This window comes from Callorhinus ursinus, unplaced genomic scaffold (assembly GCF_003265705.2).
Source record: "Callorhinus ursinus isolate GAN/ISIS: 27379988/994484 unplaced genomic scaffold, GSC_fseal_2.0 scaffold2, whole genome shotgun sequence".
In the NCBI taxonomy this organism is placed as follows: Eukaryota; Metazoa; Chordata; class Mammalia; order Carnivora; family Otariidae; genus Callorhinus; species Callorhinus ursinus.
Genome location: NW_027397064.1, coordinates 76,200,732 through 76,223,316, shown reverse-complemented (window position 1 = coordinate 76,223,316; position 22,585 = coordinate 76,200,732). Strand labels below are relative to the sequence as shown.

General features: G+C 39.7%; 1 protein-coding gene across 1 annotated transcript in view; it reads right to left on the bottom strand.

Annotated features, from left to right (window-relative positions):
- NEB (nebulin) overlaps nt 1–22,585 on the bottom strand; it is a 199,798-nt gene that overhangs the window by 152,463 nt on the left and 24,750 nt on the right. The window contains exons 13-29 of the mRNA XM_073884116.1: nt 20,644–20,760; nt 18,876–18,980; nt 18,682–18,789; nt 18,481–18,585; nt 17,982–18,080; nt 16,834–16,938; nt 15,741–15,848; nt 15,542–15,655; nt 11,832–12,029; nt 8,835–8,942; nt 7,066–7,164; nt 6,190–6,294; nt 5,996–6,103; nt 4,184–4,495; nt 3,880–4,086; nt 1,371–1,475; nt 559–666 (exon numbers count right to left, since the gene is read on the bottom strand). Of these exons, the coding sequence (XP_073740217.1) occupies nt 559–666; nt 1,371–1,475; nt 3,880–4,086; nt 4,184–4,495; nt 5,996–6,103; nt 6,190–6,294; nt 7,066–7,164; nt 8,835–8,942; nt 11,832–12,029; nt 15,542–15,655; nt 15,741–15,848; nt 16,834–16,938; nt 17,982–18,080; nt 18,481–18,585; nt 18,682–18,789; nt 18,876–18,980; nt 20,644–20,760 (2,211 nt within the window). The remainder of the gene's footprint in view (nt 1–558; nt 667–1,370; nt 1,476–3,879; nt 4,087–4,183; nt 4,496–5,995; nt 6,104–6,189; nt 6,295–7,065; nt 7,165–8,834; nt 8,943–11,831; nt 12,030–15,541; nt 15,656–15,740; nt 15,849–16,833; nt 16,939–17,981; nt 18,081–18,480; nt 18,586–18,681; nt 18,790–18,875; nt 18,981–20,643; nt 20,761–22,585) is intronic.

The window sequence follows — 22,585 nt, the reverse complement described above, 5'->3', positions numbered from 1 at the left end:
TTCTGACAGTGAAGGCTACCGGGCATGTGTGCTTTTTTGAAATTTTTGATCTTCAATGATGGGAAGAAGTGTAAGGGTATACTTTCCCTATTACAGATGAAATGGTCATCGATTTACATAAACCAAAATTATATTCAAGAGAAATGGGCCTTTTCCCATTTGGTTTATAAAATCTTTAGATTTTATCTAACATCTTTTCAATCTTCTTAATACAATTATAATGCGGGCAGTCATTTGAATTTAATGTGTTAGTGTCAGTTAGGGTGTTCTGAAAATAAATGTGGGCTGTTAGGGAAATGTGTCAGTGAAGGTAATTTGGCCTATGAATCAGGGGAGAAAGCGGATGTCAGATTTATGACAGCTCTACCAAGTGGGGTCAACTGAAAATTATCACAGAATGTTAAAAAAGTGACAGGTTTTCAAAACAATATTTTGTGGAGAATTTCAGTGTCATTAATTCCACATACTGTTTTCAACGTGGTATCATTTAGACAAGCACACATTTGATTACTTTTTAAGCAGGCAATCACCCATATTTCACCTAAAATTTTTACTCACATCACTGGCAATGTTTCTGGATGCTTTGGCCGCAGTGATGGGAATGGCGTCACCTAGCACATTGTTGCCTTTGGCTATTAAATCATGCCAGCCCTGTTTATAACAGACCTGCGACGTACAAGGAAAAAATATGTCAGCATGCTGCGTAGTAATCAGCTAAAGCAATTCCTCAATTGCAGGGATTGTTTTGTTCTTGTCCAGATATTAAGCTAAAGGAATCTCCTAGAACACATTCTGCTTTAGCAAGTCACATAAGCAAAATGTCACACTTTGTGTAGCATGAAATTATAGGACACTGCACCAATTATTCACCCAAACCTGGTTTGGGCACACAGTGCAGTGGGCTACTGAGAAACTGGAGTGGATCTAGAGGAGAGGAATAAAGGTTCTGGAAACCATGGTGTGTGAGGACCAACTAGAGAAAATGAAGTTGTCCACTCTTATGAAAGGAAGGTCAAGGGAACACCTGGTGGTTGGCTTTAGAAATTTCAGGTTTGTTAATAAAAGGATTTCATTAACTCTTATTTTGCTCAGGATAATATCTTTCTCCACTTGCAAAACAAGGAAAACTAAATCAAAGTTTTAGAGGAATAGATGTTGCGCGCCACATAAGGGAAAATGTTACATCCTTTTGAGTTGTCCCACCCTTGAAAAGGCTGGCTTACGAGGCAGAGAGCAGTCATCATGGGATAGACTTCATACAGGGTATGTGGGAAACTGACCTAAACAATTATCAAGGCCCCATCCTACTCTAAAATTCTCTTATTGTACCATCATGTCTGGATTCCACACACCCTCAGAACCCTACTCACGTCACTTATATTGTAAGCGTTGCACTTGGCCTGGAGAAACTGAGGAAGATCAGGACTCATAGTGTATTTATGCTTCACATCTTCTCCTTTAGCTTTGTATAAGATCTGCAACACACAATCACAAAATTAAAACGCATCACAGATAGCACAAAAAAGGAAAATGTTTTAATTGCACGCTTAAAGGAGTTATATTCCCTAGCACAGTCCCCCACTATTTCTATTGTTAAAAATCATCAAAGGGGGGCTCAGGTCATGATCCCTGGGTCCTGGGATTGAGCCCCGCCCCGAGTCAGGCTCCCTGCTCTCCCTCTCCCTCTGCCACTCCCCCTACTTGTGCTCACACGTGCTCTCGCCTTCTTGTTCTCTCTCTGGCAAATAAATAAATCAACTCCTTAAAAAAGACATCAGAGATACTTTCCTATTTTTAAAAACCTCAAGCATTTTGTTATCTTTAGAAAGACCTAAAAACTCTGTCTACGAAAATAGAAAAATAGAAAACAGAGATCAGAGAAATTTGACTGCTAGAGATGAATGGAAAGTAAGTTCAAATGTGAAACCCTAACTTGAATAAACAGAATTCACCAAAGCTAGCAAAGTCCAGTCTTTGCTAGTGAACAGTTCTGAAAGTCTTGTTCTTTGGTTTTTGATTCTTAGAAAATAGCCTTTAGAATGAGTCTTTCACTTCTGCTAAAAACTTTCCAATTATAATTGTAGCAGTAAAACCATATAATAATTTCCTCATAATATGAAGGCCCTTATACATAAACTCAGTGTACTTAAAAGGTTTACCATTCCATATTTACCCTACTTTATCCTTTTACGGATGTCAGACATCTAGGTTCCTAATGTTGAACTTGTATCCTCCTCTTGGTAACAGAAAAGAAAGAAATTGCTTAATTTCCAAAATCTACCATACAACTGGAATCACAAGTAGATTTCCAATCTCTTGACTGTCATTTGTCATGTAAGCCCTCAGGCATGTCTCTGTGGGATATCACACGTAAACTGCTGTGTATCTATCACAAACAAAGTCTAAAGTGGCTGATATCTATTTGAATCCTCAAATACCAAAAAATTTCTTGTAGGCATCCAAGAACAATCTTTACTTCCTCACTGCCTTTAGAAACCAGAGCTAAGCATTCACAGAATCTCATCCATTCTACCTTCTACACATCCCCTTTGCCACTGCTACTGATTCAGCTGAGGTCCAAATGAGGCTTCTGCTGGATTTCTGTAACAGCTTTTAATCTATCTTCTTACCTCCAATCTCTCTCCTCGGTCTCAGCACCCTTTGTCAGAGCTATCTTTTAGAACACATATCTGATAATGCAACTCTATGGATTAAAATCTTCAATACCTCCCATTACCTACCCCCACAATGTCCAGAGTATAAGTTAGCACACAAGACCCTCAATGATCAGGTAACAATCCCAAACCCTTCACTGTCCTTCCATTCATTACCTCTTGTCAATCATGTTTTTTCTCATGCCAAGAATGCACCCTTCCTTATTTGCCAGGGAAGCCTTGGTGGGCAGTTACCCTCTTGCCTTGTACTTACTCGGCACACGCCTCTCCTGTAGCATTCACCTCTTGGTTTGGCAATGCTCTGGTTCTACCTATGCCCTTTGTCTTATACTCTTATATCTCTGTTATATCCTATATCTCACTAATCCTCGTTTACGTCATCCTTATACCATCAGCATATTATACAATGCCTGGCACAGGGAAGGTGTTCAAAAACATTCATTCAGTGAACTAATAAATGAATGCTTTTGATGTCCCTTTAAGTCTTCTATACACTAAACTTTCCTTTAGATCTGACTTTAGCCAGGTCACATACATTGTTCATGGACAGATAGGCAAAAAACATACTAATCTCCAAGACATAAGTTTTTAAAAGCCTCTATTCGTGTATGATGAATTTTGAGAAGCAAAACCATATCCTCGTGTGAATTATTTCCCTGTGTTAGTATTTTATATACGAAAAGTAAATATAAGTAACTTAATATAGAATTGAGTGTGATGAGTTTGCTACTTGGGAATTTAAGTCTAAATTTTGTTTGTGTGCGCACACACATGTGTAGTATTAGAATAGAACTTTTTCATCATGACAAGTTTATCCAATAACAGAGTATTTCAAAGGCAGCTAAAAAGGAAGCTGTTTTAAAAAGGAAAATAATAACAAGATAAAAGAAATAGAAAATGTTAGTGCCCAAACTGAAAATAATTGTTGTGGTCTGTTTATTGTTTTGTTTTGAAGTAAGCTCCATGCCCAGCATGGAGCCCAAAGCAGGGCTTGAACTCACAACTCAAGATTAAGACCTGAGCTGAGATCAAGAGTCAGACACTTAACCAACTGAGCCACCCAGGCGCCCCCAAACTAAAAATAATTATTATTTCAAATTAAGTAAAAGGAAAATTAATGGCTCAGAAGAATAAGAATTTTGAGCTGCTATTTATTTCTTTAAAGCCTCCCTCCATTCTTTGCCCCCTCTCTTGTTGTACTTACATCACTGACTTGCTTTGTGTTCTGTTTTGCCTGGACCATCACTGGGGAGTCCACGATGCTGGTAAATTTGAGGGTGTCTGGATGTTGCCTGTACTTCTTTTCATTCAGTGCATCACCCGCTTTCTTAACTTTTTCTTCCTCCAGACTGCCAATAGGTATCCAGCCTATGCCTTTCATCCAGGTGTTGTAGTCTTCCTTATAGGCGTTCTACAGCAAAGGGAAACAACAGGAGTAATGCCCCGGCAGTGGGTTCTCACACAGGTTCTGACCTGAGGAGTGGGGTTGTCTTGGGGATGTCACTTACATCGCTCTGTATGTGCATCATGTTTTTAGACAACTCCAGGTCCATGGCATCAGGCAGGTAGGTGTAATGATGGAGCGGATGCTTATAGTTGACATTGCTGACAACATCCTGAGCTTTCTTGGCTGCCACAACATTGAACATATCATGGGGTGTGTTGTATTTGGTTTTTGTCTTCTCATAGTCTTTTTTATACTCCCGGTCTGATTGTAGCTTGGCCACATTCATATAGTGAACCAGTTTAGGATCATCTTGGAGACTCTGGAAGCCGACCATTTTCCCTTTGGCTTTTTCATAATCTTTTTTGTACTGAACCTATTGGAAACAAAAGGGGGCAAATTTTAAAATGTAGTTATGAAGATTTTTACTGAACAGTGAGGGCATGACTTAAAGCAATTGAGCTTCCCAGAAGTTAGTTCAATAACCAAACAATTAGATATTCATTCGTATACAGTTTGAAAGGTAGCCTGGGAAAATTAAAATGTTACTTAGAGCCCATTTGATTGTCTGTCATTGCTTAGGCCACCTGAGAGCAGATGGGGTGGGAGCATTGCCATAATTCATGTCTGTGACAAGGTAAAGTTAAGTTCCTTTCCACTTAGATCCTGGTAGAGACAAATGAAAAGACAAACATTTTGCAATCTTTGCTAGTTATATTGTGCTGCTACAGGAGACCCCAAATAGCTGCCTATGTGAGTGGTTAGTAGAATTTTAATGAGTCTTTGGATACTCTAAGGGAGACCCAGAGCCAGTTGTATGTACACATGAAATGGTTCTGAATAATAAAGTGAGAAGAACTGAACATGCTTGGGGAGATCTGGGAAGAAGCATGGGAAACTGAGAAGCAGAAATGTGAAAGAAGGCTTGTGTGTGTGTCAGGGTGGGGAGTAGCTGGAGGAGAGTACCCACAGAGAAAGGGAATGGGTAAGGAATTTTGGATGGTAGGGCTTTTACAATATAGATATCTGTAACTCAGTTGTAATTTCTTTACATCAGTTCAATGTCAACTTCAGTTCAAACAATCAATGAAGTTGTGCTTGGGACTTGGGGGAAAACAAAAGACAGGGCTGTGTTGCATCTCTGGATCATGCAGACCAGAAACAGAAGTGAGTCCAGGGCAGGAGAGTCCAGGTGAGCCAGAGCAAAACCACTGTGGGCAAACCAGTAGCTGGAAGTGACAGAAAGACAATAAACCTCAGAATATCTGCAACAAGCAGAGGGGGAGGGTATCCCACTTCCTAGAGGTCAACAGGTGGGGGCTTGAGTCAACTTGATTTGAATCTCAAAGAGGAAAGTAACTAGTTCAAAGCTGGGTTAAAGTAAGATAAGGAAAAGAAACAAAGACAAAATTTCTAACTTTCATGGAACCTAAGGACTGCTATGAATCTTAGGGCCAATTCATCCATCTCTGGAAGCAATGAAGTAAAAAGAAATAAGGGAAAAAGGGAATTCATTATATGAATTATATAAATTAAGCAAGTTTCAAGACTAAATCTTACCACCAGGAGGCTATTAGGACTTAAAATAGTGAGTGACTTGTTTATTTCTATGAGGGGAATAATGTGAATTTGTGCAGAAATACAGGGGAGACCTTAAACTTCAGGTGCTTCATTAGAACGGGGTCAGTAAAGGTTCTACAAACCCTTAACCCCAAGAAAATTCAGACCTGGTTAGGGAATTTTCCTTTCTAAATAGATTTCAGCAGGACTCACTTCCAGCTGGGGACAGAAGATGTGGTGACCTCTGGACAACAGGTCCACCCCCCCCACACACACACATTCTAGTTACACACCAGTGACTATTAGCTGGACTTACGTCACTTGCCGCCTGCCTGGCAGCTTTGGCAGCTCTGATGGGAATCGCGTCCGTTCTCAGGTCATACCCCTTCTTGCTCAAATCTTTCAAGTCTATTTTGTACATATTCTGAAAGACAAAAGTCATTTGAATATAACCAAGGCCTGTTTAGTAAAGTCTTCCCATGCAATCAGCAGCTAAGCTCATAGGCACACCTCACTGATATTGTAGGCATTAACTTTAGCCTGGATGAACTGGGGCAAGTCCGCTGGCAGGTTGTATTTGTGAAGAATTTCTTCTCCTTTGGCTTTGTAGGCAACCTAAAAGAAGAAAAGAAATGCATGAACCAACAAATAAAGTAGGGAAAAGGGTTTAAGGACACAGGGAGATAATCTCAGAACAGATCACATGGCACAGCGGTGCTTTTCATGAAAGACGTTCTCTGGGTCATCCCCACATTCACCTGCAAGGATCTGTAGGCCTTCAAGGTCTCATATGCAACGCATAGGGTCCTATCCCAGCGCCAGTTCAACCTTGGCCAAGGTCCCTCAGTATGCTCTAGGAACCTCTGAACTTTGGTAAGGGTACCTCACAGAAGTCAGCCAAGGGAGATGACCTGATGAAAATGTTAACCTGCAGACACTTTCCTGAGCACAGAAAAGGGATACGCAAACCATCTATATTACACTTTGTGGGTGACTGATGGGACTTAGGGGTGGTTTTTACTCTACATGATTTGTGTCTTAGCTCTGACTTACAATGTAACTCCTCCATAAGGTGTGTGGCCTATATTCATTTTCCTGGTCTTTCCCTGAAATAGGCTTGTAGTGTTTCCTGTCATCAGGAGAAGACCCTGAGCTTCTCCTTGGGAAGCAATGTTAAACGGCTGAAAGGACAGTCCGCACAGCATAGCTAATACTCTAATGAAGGAGGTGTGCTTTACTAATGAAAAGCTGGGAGAGGTACACAGTTGCTCATGTAACGGAGTCTCTTCAGATTGCATAATAACTCCAGGTAGTCAGCATGTTTAGAATACAAATGTATTTGTATGAGTTAACATTTATTAAAGTACAGATTGAAGGAACACTTACATCACTTCTCTGGGCCTGGTTGATTTTAGACTGTACTATAATCGGAGCATCTTCAATCGAGGTAAACTTGAGAGTGTCGGGATGTTGGCGGTATTTTTTCTGTTTGGTGAATTATGACAAGAGAAACAAGAATATTACTTTCACTGAAGGTTAATATATAAAAATCTTCAAAATTTATTTTGGAGGGACAAGGATTTTTCTGGATTTTAAAATATAAAAATACTTGATTCTTGGTTGGCTTGGGGAAAAAGAGGAATACAATACAAAAGCCGGTGTTTTAAAAATTGGCTTAACTTTGGATGGTCTGGGGCAGTACAGACCAATACAACTTGCAGGAACCAGACGATTTCTTGCTTCTGAAATAAAAGAGGGTACTTTCCACTGAACAGAACCCAGAAACACCGCAAGTTTTCTAAAGGATTAACAGAAAAGCATGCGAGGAAATTTGGAGTGTCTTTTGCGTGACACTAACAGGCTCTCCGGTTGCTGTCACTCAAACTGAAATAAAGAAGCTCTCTGGTTGAGGGAGGAAGGACTGAGGAATTAGGGCAACAGCTAGGGGGTCCTATAGGAAAGGGAGGACTTTTGCTCTGCAGCCTCCCTGTGGTTAGTACACAGGTTATCACTAAAGCACTGAGGAGCTACAGGAGACAGGATACTAGAAGGTGTTCCAATAGGAAGCTGGTAACTTCTAGCTACATTTCTAGATCCTTCTCTGTCTAGTCTCCCGGTCTTCTTTCTTTGTGCATATTATACATCCCACTTCTGTGTACAAAGTAACATCACTCAGCTTCAGACTTTTGAAAGCCACCAACCCAGAAGAACTTTCATGAAAAATCTCTGAGATAAAATGTTGTTCACCAAAAGCAAGCAAAAGCACAGAACAACAGAAACTTGAGTGTGAAGACAACACTCACTCAGCACCTCTGTCCCTTCTTTACATAGGTTAACCTCCCTGATGATGAATTCACTTGAGAGTAGTGGGAATGTTCCATTGTTGGAGGAGTAGGGACATATAACTGGGCTACTTGAAGAGTGCAAGGTCATCACTCCTTTTCCTCAGACTGAATAATAACCTACAGACTACTTCAAAGTCATCAAGAAATAGGACATAGGGTATAATACTTTAAGGAAATTTTCTATAATGTTCATTATATGCATTATTCATAATTGCCAGAAAGTGGAAAGAGTCCACATGTCCACCAACCGGACAACCAAAATGCAATACAGCTACAAAGGAATACTACTCAGTAATAATAAGGAATGAATTGCAGACACATGCAGTTATACAGATGAGCCTCAAAAACATGGTGCTAAGTGAAGGAAGTCTGATACAAAAGAAATTTCTAGAAAATTACAACTATGGAGACGGAAAGATCTCTGGTTGCCTGGCATTGAAGATGGGAGCAGGAATTTTTCAAGAAAACTTTGGTGTAATAGCATTTTTAAATTCAATTATGGTGATGACTGTACAACTATATGAACTTATTAAAACTTGTCAATGTGTACATTTAAAATAGGGGAATTTTATGGTATGCAAATTATACCTTGATAAAGTTGTTTAAAATATTTTTCATCATGAATGGTTAACATAAATGATTTTGGTGATGTATAGCTTATCTACCTAGACAATTCTTGCATGGGGTAAGTGCTTTTTTCTCAGCAACAACTACTAGAGAATGAAGCGGGAAAAGAAAATGCTTCTTTGGTTTTGGGGCTTTAAGACATCACATTCCCAACCCTCTCTGCGGCACACGGGATGGTTTTACCTCATTCAGGATGTCTGAAGCTCTCTTTGCCTTTTCCATCTCTAAGGACCCAAATGGCACCCAGCCACAACCTTTCATCCAGCTGTTGTAGTCAGCTTTGTATTCGACCTAAAACACCAAGAAAAAGGTTACAATTCTTTGCTCAGCATCATCCTTATTCACAAAATCATTAACATTTTACCCAAAATGATGTTAAGATTTCTGACCAGCTTCCTTCATACATTAAGGTTATTATTTTTTTTAGATTTTCCTTATTTATTTGAGAGAGACAGAGTGCAAACTGGGGGTGGGTAGGGGGGAGGGGGGCAGAGAGAGATGGGGGGAGAGAAAGAAACCCAAGCAGACTCCAGGCTGAGCGTAGAGCCCAATGTGGGGCTCTCTCTCAGAACCTGAGATCATGACCTGAGCCAAAACCAAGAGTCAGACATGTAACTGAGCCACCCAGGGGTGCCCCATATTAAGGTTATTTTAAGTATTTCCTTGGTGAGAGATTTTAACAGCCCTTAGGTTATTACTGTTCTTCTAGCTGGTATATATTCCATCTCATCCTTATTTCCAACTGAAGGGAAGTATGTGGAACTCTAATTCCAATCTAGATAAATGCTACATTTAAAGCTATACTTCCAGGGCGCCTGGGTGGCTCAGTCGTTAAGCGTCTGCCTTCGGCTCAGTAATGATCCCAGTCGTGGGATCAAGCCCCGCACCGGGCTCCCTGCTCCGCGGGAAGCCTGCTTCTCCCTCTCCCACTCCCCCTGCTTGTGTTCCCTCTCTCGCTGTCTCTCCGTCAAATAAATAGATATACTCTTTAAAAAATAAAAAATAAAGCTGTACTTCAAAGAATAAATAAAATTGTTATATTTAAATAATCAAAGTGAGATGTTTGTTTCTTTGGTCAAATTAGGACTGATGGCCACATTAAAGATAGATAATTTTGCTCATTTTCTGATAAGATTTGATAGTAGTTACTTGCACTATGTGTTTGCACACATTGGCCTTCATGTGTAACGGTTAGCTTAGGAGTGTTTCTACATTGGCTAACAACGCACTTTAAAATGGTTGCACTCATTAATTTGCTTATGGAAGGCCATTATCATTTGGAATTTTTCCTATTTGGGGGGCATACTTGATGCCATTAAAATAAGAGGCTACTCTCGGTGTGCCTGGGTGACACAGTTGGTTAAGACTCTTGGGTTAGGCTCAGGTCATGATCTCATGGTTGTGTGATCGAGCCCCATATCAGGCTTTGTGCTGGGTGTGCAGCCTGCATGGGATTCTCTCTCTCCCTCTTCCTCTGGCCCACTGCCCCATCCCCACTCTCACTCTCTAAAATAAAATAAAATAACAGGCTACTCTTATTGTCTGGCTATAGGTGGTACCTAAAACTTATATTCCAGATACAAAATTCAAATCACTGTTCTTTAGTGTGGGCCTTTTAATTGGAATGAAAAATCAAGAAACTATTGGATTCCTGCCTTTGAGAGGCTTACAATCTACTTGGGAGAAAGAAACATAGCAAAATTAAATGAATAAATAATAATGCATAAAATAGGATTGTCAGTCATGGGAATTTAAAATTGTAGAGTTGCTGTAGAAAAGAGGAGGGTGGTTCCTCAAAAACTTAAAAATAGAATTACCATGTGATCTAGCAATTCCACTTCTGAGTGTATACTCAAAAGGATTGAGGGCAGGATCTCAAAGGAATATTGGTCACCTACATTCATAGAAGCATTATTCACAACAGCCAAAAGATGGAAGCAACCCAGTGTCCACTGACAGATGAAGGATAAGCAAAATAGTCCACTGTATGTGCATACCACATTTTGCTTATCCTTCATCTGTCAGTGGACACTGATTATTCAGCCTCAAGAAGGAAGGAAATTCTGACACATGCTACAATATGAATGAACTTTGAGGACATTTTGTTAAGTGAAAACAAGCCAGGAAAAAAAAAAAACAAAAACAAAGACTGAATGACTCTACATATATACGGTCTATAGAGTAGCGCAGCTCATAGTAACAGAAAGTAGAAGGGTGGATGCCAGGAGCTGGGGGGGAGGGGAAAAACAGGGACTTGTTTAATTGCTATAGAGCTTCAGTGTTATAAGATGAAAAGGCTTTTGGGGCGCCTGGATGGCTCAGCTGGTTAAGGAACTGCCTTCGGCTCAGGTCATGATCCTGGACTCCCAGGATCGAGCCCCACATCAAGCCCCACATCGGGCTCCCTGCTCAGCAGGGAGTCTGCTTCTCCCTCTGACTCTCCCCCTTCTCGTGTTCTCTCTCTCAAATAAATAAATAAAATCTTTAAAAAAAAGATGAAAAGGCTTTGGAAACTGAGTGCACAACAACGTGATTATAATTAACTGCTACTGAACTGTACACTTAAAAAGGATAAAGATGGCAAGTTTTATATTATGTGTATGCTATGTGTTCACTACATTAAAAAAATAGAATTGTTAGGATGAAGTGTTAAATTGTGCAGTTCAAGTTAATTTGCCAAGTTTTCATCTGCAGAAAAAAAACCTCAGTGATTATGAAAATTGATGCTGTAAATATAGAAGACATTTTATTTTCAGACAAGATAGCTATCTAGGTAAAAAATTATTGATAACAGTGAATGCGATCATTGTGATAATAATGAAGATAATAACTCTGAATGTTTACTGAGAATTCACTAGGGCCTGACACTAAGTATTTTGCATGCATTTAAATTCCCCAAACAATTCTTTTACTTAATTTCCAATTTTACAAGGAAGACTCTAGCCTCAGCAAGGTTAATAGCTTTCCCAAAGGGATATAGTGATAAGTTCATGCTAGACCTAGGTCTATCTCTGAAGGTTACACTCTCATCAAGCCACAAGGGTCATTTTCCCATCACATACTTGCTACACACAGAAGACAATGCCAACACTTCTGAGAACTGTCAAAAACATCACTCCACTGAAAATTATTTCAGTGTCCGCCTTAGAAAGAAGGAATAGAGACAATCCGGTTACTCACATCACTCTGCAGGGCATAAGCCTTCTTGGCGAGATCCACGTTGATGCTATCAGGTGGGTAACTGTAATTGTGTAAGATGTGCTTATAGTCCACATCACTAGCAATTTCCTGAGATTTCTTAGCTTGAGTGACTTGGAGCATATCAAGAGGTGCCGTGTAGATAGTCTTTGACTTTTCATAGTCTTTACGGTATTCACGCTGTGAATAGGAAATTTCCATTTATTACCACAAATCCTCAATGGATTTCCAGACAAGCACAGAAATCTCTCATAAACAACAAACTCGAGTTACAGAAGCACATTCCAACATCTGAGTAGTTATTTTTTCCTAAAATTTGTTCATATGTTACACATTATTGAACCCTTTCCCTCCAAAAAAGTCAAATGTGAACATATCTGATCAAATCTCTTTTTAGATCAAAGAGCAACTGTCAGACATCAGGAGTGGGCCAAAGCTCCTGCTTCAGCCATGTCTTTTATTTTAACACAGGGTTTTTTGAGGACTATTAATAAGCATTATTTTTACGAAAGTCATCTAATCTTTGAATTGTTTTCCAATAAGGAAGTATTTTGCGGGGGACGCCTGGGTGGCTCAGTTGGTTAAGCGGCTGCCTTTAGCTCAGGTCATGATCCCGGGGTCCAGGGATCAAGTCCCACATCGGGCTCCCTGCTCAGCGGGGAGCCTGCTTCTCCCTCTCCGTCTCTGTCTGCCACTCCCCCTGCTTGTGCATGCACGCTCTCTCTCTGACAAATGGATAAATAAAATCTTTGGAAAAAAAAGTATTTTTTTAACTGATGAAAATTATATGACAATCATTTCATACTTCTGATTTTATAAAATGACTACTTTGTGAATAAAGCTGTCCACCTGACTACTTGGCTTTTCTAACGTCATCTTTAAACGGTTACTGATCTTTTTTCAACCTGACTATTCTACTTTTGACAGGAGATAAGCTCCACTGAGAATCCCAAAGGTTTTCTCATACCATGTTTAATTTTGGTAACAATTTAAAAGAAGCTTCAGATTGCAGCAGTAATAAGACCTCAAAGGAGAAAAGTCTGTGAAACTGAGCCATTAAAGTAACCTTGGCACTTATTATAGTGTTCTCATAAACCAAATGTCTTGACTGGGCCTCAGAAGGCACTTTCATTGGCTGTTTTTCTAGAATGTTAGACAGGGTGATAATTAGGTCAAGGTCCCAGCTTCATCATGTCCACTCACCAGTTACCATAACAGAGAGAAAAATTCTGACCCAGTGCCTGTAGGAAAATTTTAAACCCATTATATCCCCCCATAAACACAGAAGCATTAAAGACTGACCAAAGGTAGCAAGCATACATGTGCCTTATAAATCTTCTGTAGAAACTCCTTTTGCAAATAATCTGATCTTTTAGCTTTCTTAGGGAGTGTGATCTTCCTTCTAAATATTTTGTGGGCAGTCACTTTCACCGAAAAAAACATCACTTAATTGTAAATTCTAGACTCTGGTTTATGAAAATAAAATATGGAAACTTTCTGACAGTGTGCAAGACCACTGAAGAAAATACAGTTTGTCTTTATTAGAAATAAACTGGGGGCGCCTGGGTGGCTCAGTAGGTTAAGTGTCTGCCTTCAGCTCAGGTTATGATCCCAGAGTCCTGAGATTGAACCCCACGTTGAGCTCCCTGCTCAGCAGGGAGCCTGCTTCTCCCTCTCCCTCTGCAGCTTTCCCTCCTTGTGCTCTCTTACTCACACTCTTGCTCTCTCTCTCAAACAAGTAAATAAAATCTTTAAAAAAAAAGAAAGAAACTGATGGGGTGCCTAGGTGGTGCAGTCGGTTGAGTGTCCAACTTTTGGTTTTGGCTTAGGTCATGATCTTGGGGTTGTGGGGTCAAGCCCAACGTTGGGCTCCACGCTCAGTGTGGAGTCTGCTTGAGATTCTCTCTCCCTCTCCCTCTGCCCCTCCCACTCATGCTCTCTCCTTCTCTAAAATAAATAAACCTTTAAAAAAATAAACGGACAAAACAATGTTGCAACAACATTGATGTGTGGAAGTGTTTTTGTCTAAACTGTTTTACTCTTTTGTTCATGTTCATGCCAGCTCACACATATCTACATATATAAAATGTTGTCAAAGGTCCAAATGGCTTTAAAAGATTCTCTTTAAAAGCTATGCATGTTCCGTATCTGCAGCTTAGCATTTAGCCTGGATACTATGTGTATGAATCATCTTTTGGCTAAAATGATTCATCATTGACTAGCTCTTTTGGTTGCCAGTATCAATCAATTAACAAGTATTTACCGAACACTACTATGTGCTTAGTGTTCTAATGGGTACTGTGATGCAATAAAGAACAAAAGATAAAGATACATGTGCTGTCAAGAGACAGCTATAACCTTTTGAACTGAGAAGGGATAAGGAACTAGTGGACAACATAATATGATGTATGTGAGCACTGTATCCTGACATAATTCAGTGTGAAGTCATTAGAAAAAATTACTGAATACAGGATGTTTTAAACTGCCATATGAGTATATAGCACATGCAAAAATGAATTAAAGATATATATAGATTATATGAACACATGGTTGAAATGAAGGTAAATGATACATTCTTCTATTTAATATGAAAAAAATATTTGCAAGCTATGTTGAACATTCTTAACACTTTTAAGGAATTCTCTAAACATTTTTAAACACAGTATATGCTACAATTTGCAATAGATGTTTTCTCCTCTATAGTACGATTTTTTTTTTTAAGATTTTATTTATTTGACAGAGAGAGACACAGTGAGAGAGGGAACACAAGCAGGGGGAGTGGGAGAGGGAGAAGCAGGCCTCCCGCTGAGCAGGGAGCCCGATGCGGGGCTCACCAGAGCCGAAGGCAGACGCTTAATGGCTGAGCCACCCAGGCGCCCCTATATTAAGAATTTTAGCCCAAAGATGAGAGCTGGACCACAGACAAGCCTTAGGGAATCTATAAATTCTCTGAAATTGAGACAAAAGGCATGAAGGAAAAGTTCATTTTTCTAGATGAATGATCCAAGTCTTTTATCAGATTCTCAAAGGGGCCTATAATCAATGGAGTGTTTTCCTTGAACCTATGCTGATACTAATTGCTAAAGTCAATAAAGAACAATGATAGTAAACAATAAGATTTTTATCTGTGACTCTTGATTTTCTTCCAATATAAAGATAATTTTAAAACCATCATTTTAGGGCGCCTGAGTGGCTCAGATGGTTGAGCGTCTGCCTACAGCTCAGGTCATGATCCCAGGGTCCTGGGATCGAGTCCCACATCAGGCTCCCTGCTCCTTGGGAGCCTGCTTCTCCCTCTGCCTCTCTCTCTCTCTCTGTCTCTCATTAATAAATAAATAAAATCTTTAAAAAAAACCCCATCATTTTAAAGGTTATTTTTCAAGCAGAAGAAGATATGAAAATATATAGTGATGTTTTCCAAAAAGTCTTGAGAATTAAAATCAACATTCTATTAAATATTAAAACATTTTTCAAAGTGAAATGGACATCAAGTATAAATCGGTAATTTCTCTCCTCAAACACTGAAAGGTACAAGAATCTGGGAAATCATTCTACTTTTAAAGTTTATCCCCAGCAGTTAGTTGTGAACAGGACAAAGCCCATTGGTATGGAATCCTTTTACTTGCTACATCCTTGGGCATGTTAACAGTGATGCCATCTTGAAAACAAGACAGATTTACAAAGACACTCACATCACTCTGGTTTTTGGCCGTCTTCAAAGAGTGCAGCATCTTGGGATCATCATCAATGCTCAGGGCTCCAATCATTTTCCCTTTATTTTTCTCATAGTCTTTCTTGTACATCACCTGTGAAGATGTCACACGTGTCAGATGGCACCCACCGAGAACCGTCACTGCGGGCCCCCTGCCCAGGTGCCCGGGCCACACTCACATCGCTGGCGATCCTGCTGTTGGCCTTGGCTGCCAGCAGCGGAATGGCGTCCACTTTAATGTCAAACTTCTTCGCTTTGCTCTTCTCCCAGTCGTGCTTATAGATATTCTGGACAGAAACGTTTTAAGAAAGGAATTGGCAAAAATGATATGCACGTTTACCACACGTTAAAGACTAATGAGTATCTCAATACTCTGGCTTACTACGAAATAAATGGGTCATTTTCATTGTCCAGAAAATCATGCATATTTTAGTTATTTCACTTCAAGCCGGAGCTTCTGATTTTCCAAGATCAAGGTTCTCTACTTTCCATTAGAATCTCTCATCAAATTAACCTAATTTTAGTGACCATACTAATATCTGATTCCTAACACTGAGTACTTCACAGAGTGGCACAAATATTCTATAGTTAATTTACTTTTTGTGATCTAAAGATATCACTTCAATTTGATCTCAAATTCCTCTGAAAAGATTATTTCCTGAATCATTACAATACTCACTGATGCTGGATAATCTAAGTACTTATTTATAGAATTGCTGAAGAAATAGATCTCCTCTCCAAGGGGAATTTGACTTTTCTATAAAATTAAGTTTTGAAAATGAAAGGTATCAATGGATACTTGGCCTTAACTCCTTTTGAATATCCTACATATCTTAGTGTAAGCTCTCTTACTTGTAGAAATAAACACCATTTGTGTGAAATAAGGGACATTATACATCTGAGGAATAAATAAAATGAAATTGTATCTAAAAAAAACAGGTCCTGGGTGAAAGTTAATTTTAGTATAGCATAAATGAATATATGGCTAAAATATCTAACATTATGATTTATAGTTAAATCTAGATGAGTGGTGTCATTTTGAGGGTTGGTTAAAACATATTACACATGTCTGATTGTATGAAGGTACTTATGACATTGCTACCAACATTTATAAGGTGAATTCAAAGATATGTGGGCAGAGGCATAGGGATGTGATACACAGGTTAAATGTTCTTCCCATCTTGAACAAAGAAGTGTTTATTCAATGAAACAATCCAGAAATAAAAACACAGGTCACCAGGATAGCCCATGGCATAGTATACGGGAACTTACATCACTCAGGTTATAGGCATTGACTTTGTGTTGGAGGAGGGCAGGAGTATCTGGAGGTAAGTGGCATTTGAACTTCTCACTTTCATGCTTTGCTTTGTAGTTCAGCTGAGACAGAGAGGGAGAGAGACAGAAATAGAGGGAGAGAGACAGACAATAAAGGCGACAATTAGTTCTGAAGAAGAAATGTCCCAAAATACAAAAATCTCCTGTGGTACATTTCATAAAATAAAATGTAAAATACATTTTGTTTAAATAACAACTGACAATGTTGTTAAGATCGAGACCCAAGTCCAGAGCTAGGGTGGGCCACCATGTGTTACTGACAACCTGTGTGATATCACGTCTGTCACTGGGGTAGGACTGTTCTGGAAGGAGGTGGCTCTCTCACATATGCTCCCTCTTGCATGCATTATCACAATTGGCCCTCAGAATCAGGGGACTCTGAGACTCACAGCCCTTTCTCTCTTTCCGTTGTCAATGCTCTTTCTGGAGAACATGTTCTAACAAACCTGGTTACATCCCCTCACACACATTATGGTTTGTTAAGACTCTTATGTGAAGATTTCATTTCTGTCCATAAATTGACAGGTTGCTTTTATTGTTTTGTCTGGTTCAACACAAGCTCGCAAGTTCATACTTAAAACTCACGTGATAAAACTTATCTCAAAAACTCCATTTTTCAAAAACTTATTTGAGACAGAGATATCTCATGTATTGAATATCTGCTCTGGGCCAGGGTATTTACTATGCTAGCATCTCCTTTCATTTCCTCTTCAAAGCAACCACAAATTACGAAAGGGAAATAGGAGGCATAGAGAGGTTCAACAATTTGCCTATGCTGCCAGGTTGTAAAGACAGCTGGAAGTTCACCCAGCCTTGACTGACTCAAGAACTCATGTTCTTTCCAGGGCGGTAAGCTACATCATTTCCCTTCTAGAACCATTTTGCTATCATTGTTATCCATCTGAGAAGATGCAAGGCAACTAAATAAGGAGATATTTTAGGTGATTACAAATATAGACAAGTTAAATGTGCTAAAACTTACTTAGCCTTTTTTGGTAAATGTGACAAGTCACTGGATTTTATATATGGACTTACGATAGGTTAACCCTCCTAACTGGATTTCCTGCATATTTAAAGGAACTTACATCACTCAGTTGTTTGGAATTGACTTGGGCTTGCACCTGAACAGGAGAGTCAGTGACTTGAGTGAATTTTGTCTTATCTGGAGGGACTTTGTAGGTATGCTGTGGAGGAAAAAAGGAATTGTTTTTAGCGATCAAATCCAAGTTGGCCTATAGGCCAAGCAAGCAGAACCCATTCCTCAAAAGAAAAGAAACTTATAGTTAATCAAACACAGGGCTCTTTTCTAATTAGACTGCCGTGTTTTTGAGAGGTGCTTTCACATCTGTACAAGAGACTTTCTCATTCTTCAGATTTCCGATAACCCTTCTTTGGGGAAATGAACTAGAACTAGCTCTTGAAATGTATGGATGACAATAGGAGAAATCAGGTCATCTACTACAAAATAAATTTTGTTTCTTGCCATTTCCTTGCTTGCATTTATTTGAAAAGTGTTGCCATTGTAAATATCTCTTGACACCTGGAGGCTACGGAGGGCAGTCAAAGTTCATACCATAGACTTACATCTTTACACTGATCCAGTTTCTTGATTGTATCATACTCTTGAGTTATAGTCTGGGGGAAGAAGCCTTTGCCTCTGTCTTCTTCATATTCTGCTTTGTAGTTTTTCTATGAAGAAAAGAAATCAGATATAAGGATGCAACCATTTATTCATGCTCTAAAGACATGTTAGTTGGAAAGCTAGACAACTGTCTTAGAACTTACATCACTGTTCTGAGCTGCGATTTTCATGCAGTGCGTATGATATGGATCCTCAAAGCTGCCTACATAATGTCCCAAAATATTCTTTAAGTAGGAATCTTTGTATTTAGCCTGAAAGACAAGACATATTTCACGTATTTATTGGGGGAAATAACAGATCTTTTCTTAACAGAAGAAGTAGCCACAGGACTACTTACATCACTAGTGAAGTTGTGCAGAACTGTATCAAGTTGAAATTTGGGGGTTTCACAGTAATTTATGCTCTTTGCCTTTGTCTTTTCATAGTTTTCCTTGTATAGTTTCTGTCAAAGAAAAAAAATATATCAGTTAAAGTAGATTCCTGTCACTCCCACACTGATTATAACACTTGTATTTCCCAACACTCAACAAAAGAAGAAGAAAAAAAAGATACCGCCTGTCAACTGTCTTAAAAACTGACAACCAAACATTGGGGTGTGGTGAATGATAAGTTTCTTCTATTAGCAATGACTGTAAAGCATAGGTTTTTAAGAGTCACCAAAAAACCTAGAAACCAGTATGCTGCCTCAGACCAAGCCCTTAGTTACGGAGAGTTGTGTGTATTTCAGCACTGCTCCATCTTCCCTCCCCCAGCTCACAGACTCATCCTTCACTGATGGTGCCACAACAGACAGCAATGTTCTGAACAGTGAATTTTTTTTTAATTTTTTAATTTTTTTTTAAATAAACCTTCACGAAAAAGTTTAGTATACATTGAAAAATACACGCACTCTCCCTTCCTCCTTCCACCACGGGAAAACCCCTTAGGCAAACAGACAGTATATCTTAAAATTACGGTATATACAAGAACTCAGATGATAAAAGCTACTCACTCTTCTTCTCTGCTAGGATTTAAATTTATCTCTAATGATAGCAATAAACAACTATTGGATTTTAAAGGCGCGACTGAGAAAGTACGTCTGGTCACTTTCTCATGTTGGGTTTTGAGATTGTAAACGGTGCTATTTGGTTTTTAAATTTTTATATTGTTCCCTTTATCAGCAAAAGAGATTTGAACCTGGGCTTTTAGATGTTTGGTAAAGATGACCTTCATCTAGGAAACAGGAGACCTGCTTTGCACTGATTTCCCAACAGAGCTCTTTGGATGGATGCACCGATTCTCTCGCCTGCCACTCCAACTCCACTCACCCCCTTCCTGAACCACATGTACACATTTCTGTGGTGCTGACTTAATTCGGGGGACAAAGAAAAGATAACTAACCCGTAGAGAGAACCATGTATAATCCTCAAATATTGGGAAAGCTTAATACAGTGTAATTATAAGGGAAAAACTCAACTGATCACATGTTCAGTCTCTTTATTTATATAGTCAAAGTGGTCTCGGGCTGTTAGTCTCTTAATGCCCTTTCTCACTCATCCAATCTATTTTACATCTAATGGATTGGTCAGACTAATTCCACACGTAGAAACTCCTGTGAAGACTCAGGGAGCCATCTCTTAAGTCACACTGTCTGCAAATGATGGTTTCTAGAGAAAGATCTGCACAAAGAATGGTGGAGGGGAGGAGAAGCAGCTGTGAAACACAGGCTGTTTGTCCTCACCCCGCCTGGAGAACCACAAGGGCAGGGTGCATACACAACTTCATCTCTCACTCTCCTACCCTTTCAAAGTCTCCTGCCTGTATCAAGATCACATGTATCTCCTATAGCATACTCTTTGTCCATATGGAAGCTCAGGCACCAGAGCCTATAAGCAAATGAGGATTTCTCTGCCCACTGAGCTAAATTCATAGGCCCCTCAAAACTGACACACATCATACTCAGAGGCCTTCATGTCTTCCTGTGAGTAAACAGTTCAGGGGAACTGCTACACTAGAATCTTAAAGTATTTGCAAAGTTATATATGCATTTAGTCGTTACAGGAGAAAATTTTCATCTCTCTGGCAGCTAAGGTTAAAAAACCACTCTTTAACAAGAAGGTACTTACATCACTCAGGGCATTTCCTGCCGCCTTCAGCTGCTTGAGCAGTGGGTTCTCTGAAGCAGGAAGTACATTATAATCTGCCTTTCCTTTATTCTTTTCATAGTCTTCTTTGTATTTTACCTGTAGGAGTGAAATAAAATGAGAAAGTAATGCTCTGGGTTATTTTTGCTCTTGTCTCTATTATGGATATTATGACATAGTTCCACAAATCAATTTTCTCTCTGGAAAAGTGGCAGCTTGACATTTTACAAACAAAATACTCAGAGTAACTCATAACAGCAGCAGAGCAACTGTATAAATTTCCAGGATAATTTTTCTTCCCATTCATTTGTTTATTCAAAAATGTCCATAGGGTATCGATTACGCGCTGGCTCTGGGACAGATCCAAGAAAAAATAGCCCCTGGTCCCCGCCCTCAAAGAGAAAAAGACACACATAAATGACAGTGCATCGTGTCCCTGACACTTGCTGCTCCACAGCCCTCATTTAGCTCTTAGCTTCCAGCTGCCTAATTTGCCAACCCATTTTTAAAGAAAGCAAGCCAGAAGCATCATCAATCTATCCTCTTATGCTTCATCTGTGACCGTGAGCATGTGTGTATTTAATGTACATGCAGAAGAGAGAGGGAGGGGCTGGAGGTTGGATGAAGGATGACAACCGCCCTTTTCTTTCTGCCCTTCCCACTTTTCACCTTTGATTCTAGCTTTAGCAGAAGCTTTAAATGAGCACCCAAAGCCTGTGTCAGGAACATGCCAAAAGGGAGAACAAGAAACTGATCGAGTTCTGACCATGATCCCCAGTGTCAGCCATTTATTCTGGCAACATAACTGTAGAATACAGGACCTAGATACAGAATCCTGGATAGTCTACCAACATCTGAGGACCTCAAAAACCAAATATCATCAGTTTGGTCTCCAAAGGCAGGAGATACACAGCTGAAAGAGAGATGCACCACCCCCTACAGCACACACAGAAGACTCACAGGGGATCACCTACAGGAATGAAAGATACAACCTTTCTATCTTACAGAATTATGTATTTCATTGAAAAATGGAATCAACCAGAAAAGGAGTTCCACACACCCTCCTATCTCCCTAACTGTATCTGGGATATGTGGCCTCTTCTCCTGTTTATGGATGAACTGTCAGGACTTGTGTCAAAGGCACCCCTCTGGTGTTAAGCACCAGAACTCTTCCTCTTTCACCTACTCAAGGATATCACTCCAGCCACTCTTCCCAACTCAGATATCATATTTTCCCTCCACACTGGATTTTTCCCAACAGCATAGAAACATGGGGTCTTTGTCTGTTATCTTAAAAGAATCCCCTCTTCAGCCACATATCCCTCAGCCACTACCTCATTTTCCTCTTTTCCTTTCAGGAAAATATTTTGAAAAAGTTGAGTATACTTACATTCTTCTGTTTCTGTTCTCATTCACTCATGAGCCCTCTCTAAGCAGACTCAACTAAGTTGCTCTTGTTGAGTTCATCAGAGACCAGACATTGGTAAATTCATGTCAGAAACATTTGACACAGCTGATCACTCCCTCCTCCCTTCCCTCACTTCCCACTCTCCCCAACTCTACTCCTGCCTCATCTCGCTGATGTGTTCACATGGAGATACTCCAGACTTTAGTCCTTAGAGCCTTCTGTCTACACTTGCTCCCTTGATGGCCTCCAGTCTTATGATGTTAAATACTATCCATATACTGATGACTCCCCCAAATTTATACAACCCTTCCGATATCTCCCCTGAAACTTCAGACTCGTACAATCAACTGCCCACTTAACGTTTCCACTCAGATGTCTAAAATGCATCTCAGATCTTACATATTGGAAGCTGAGTCTATGTCTCCCCTCCAAAAAAATTATCCACTCCTTCCACACTCTTCTTTCTCTTGTAAAGGGAAATCCCATCCATGCAGTTGCTTAGACCCAAACTATCTT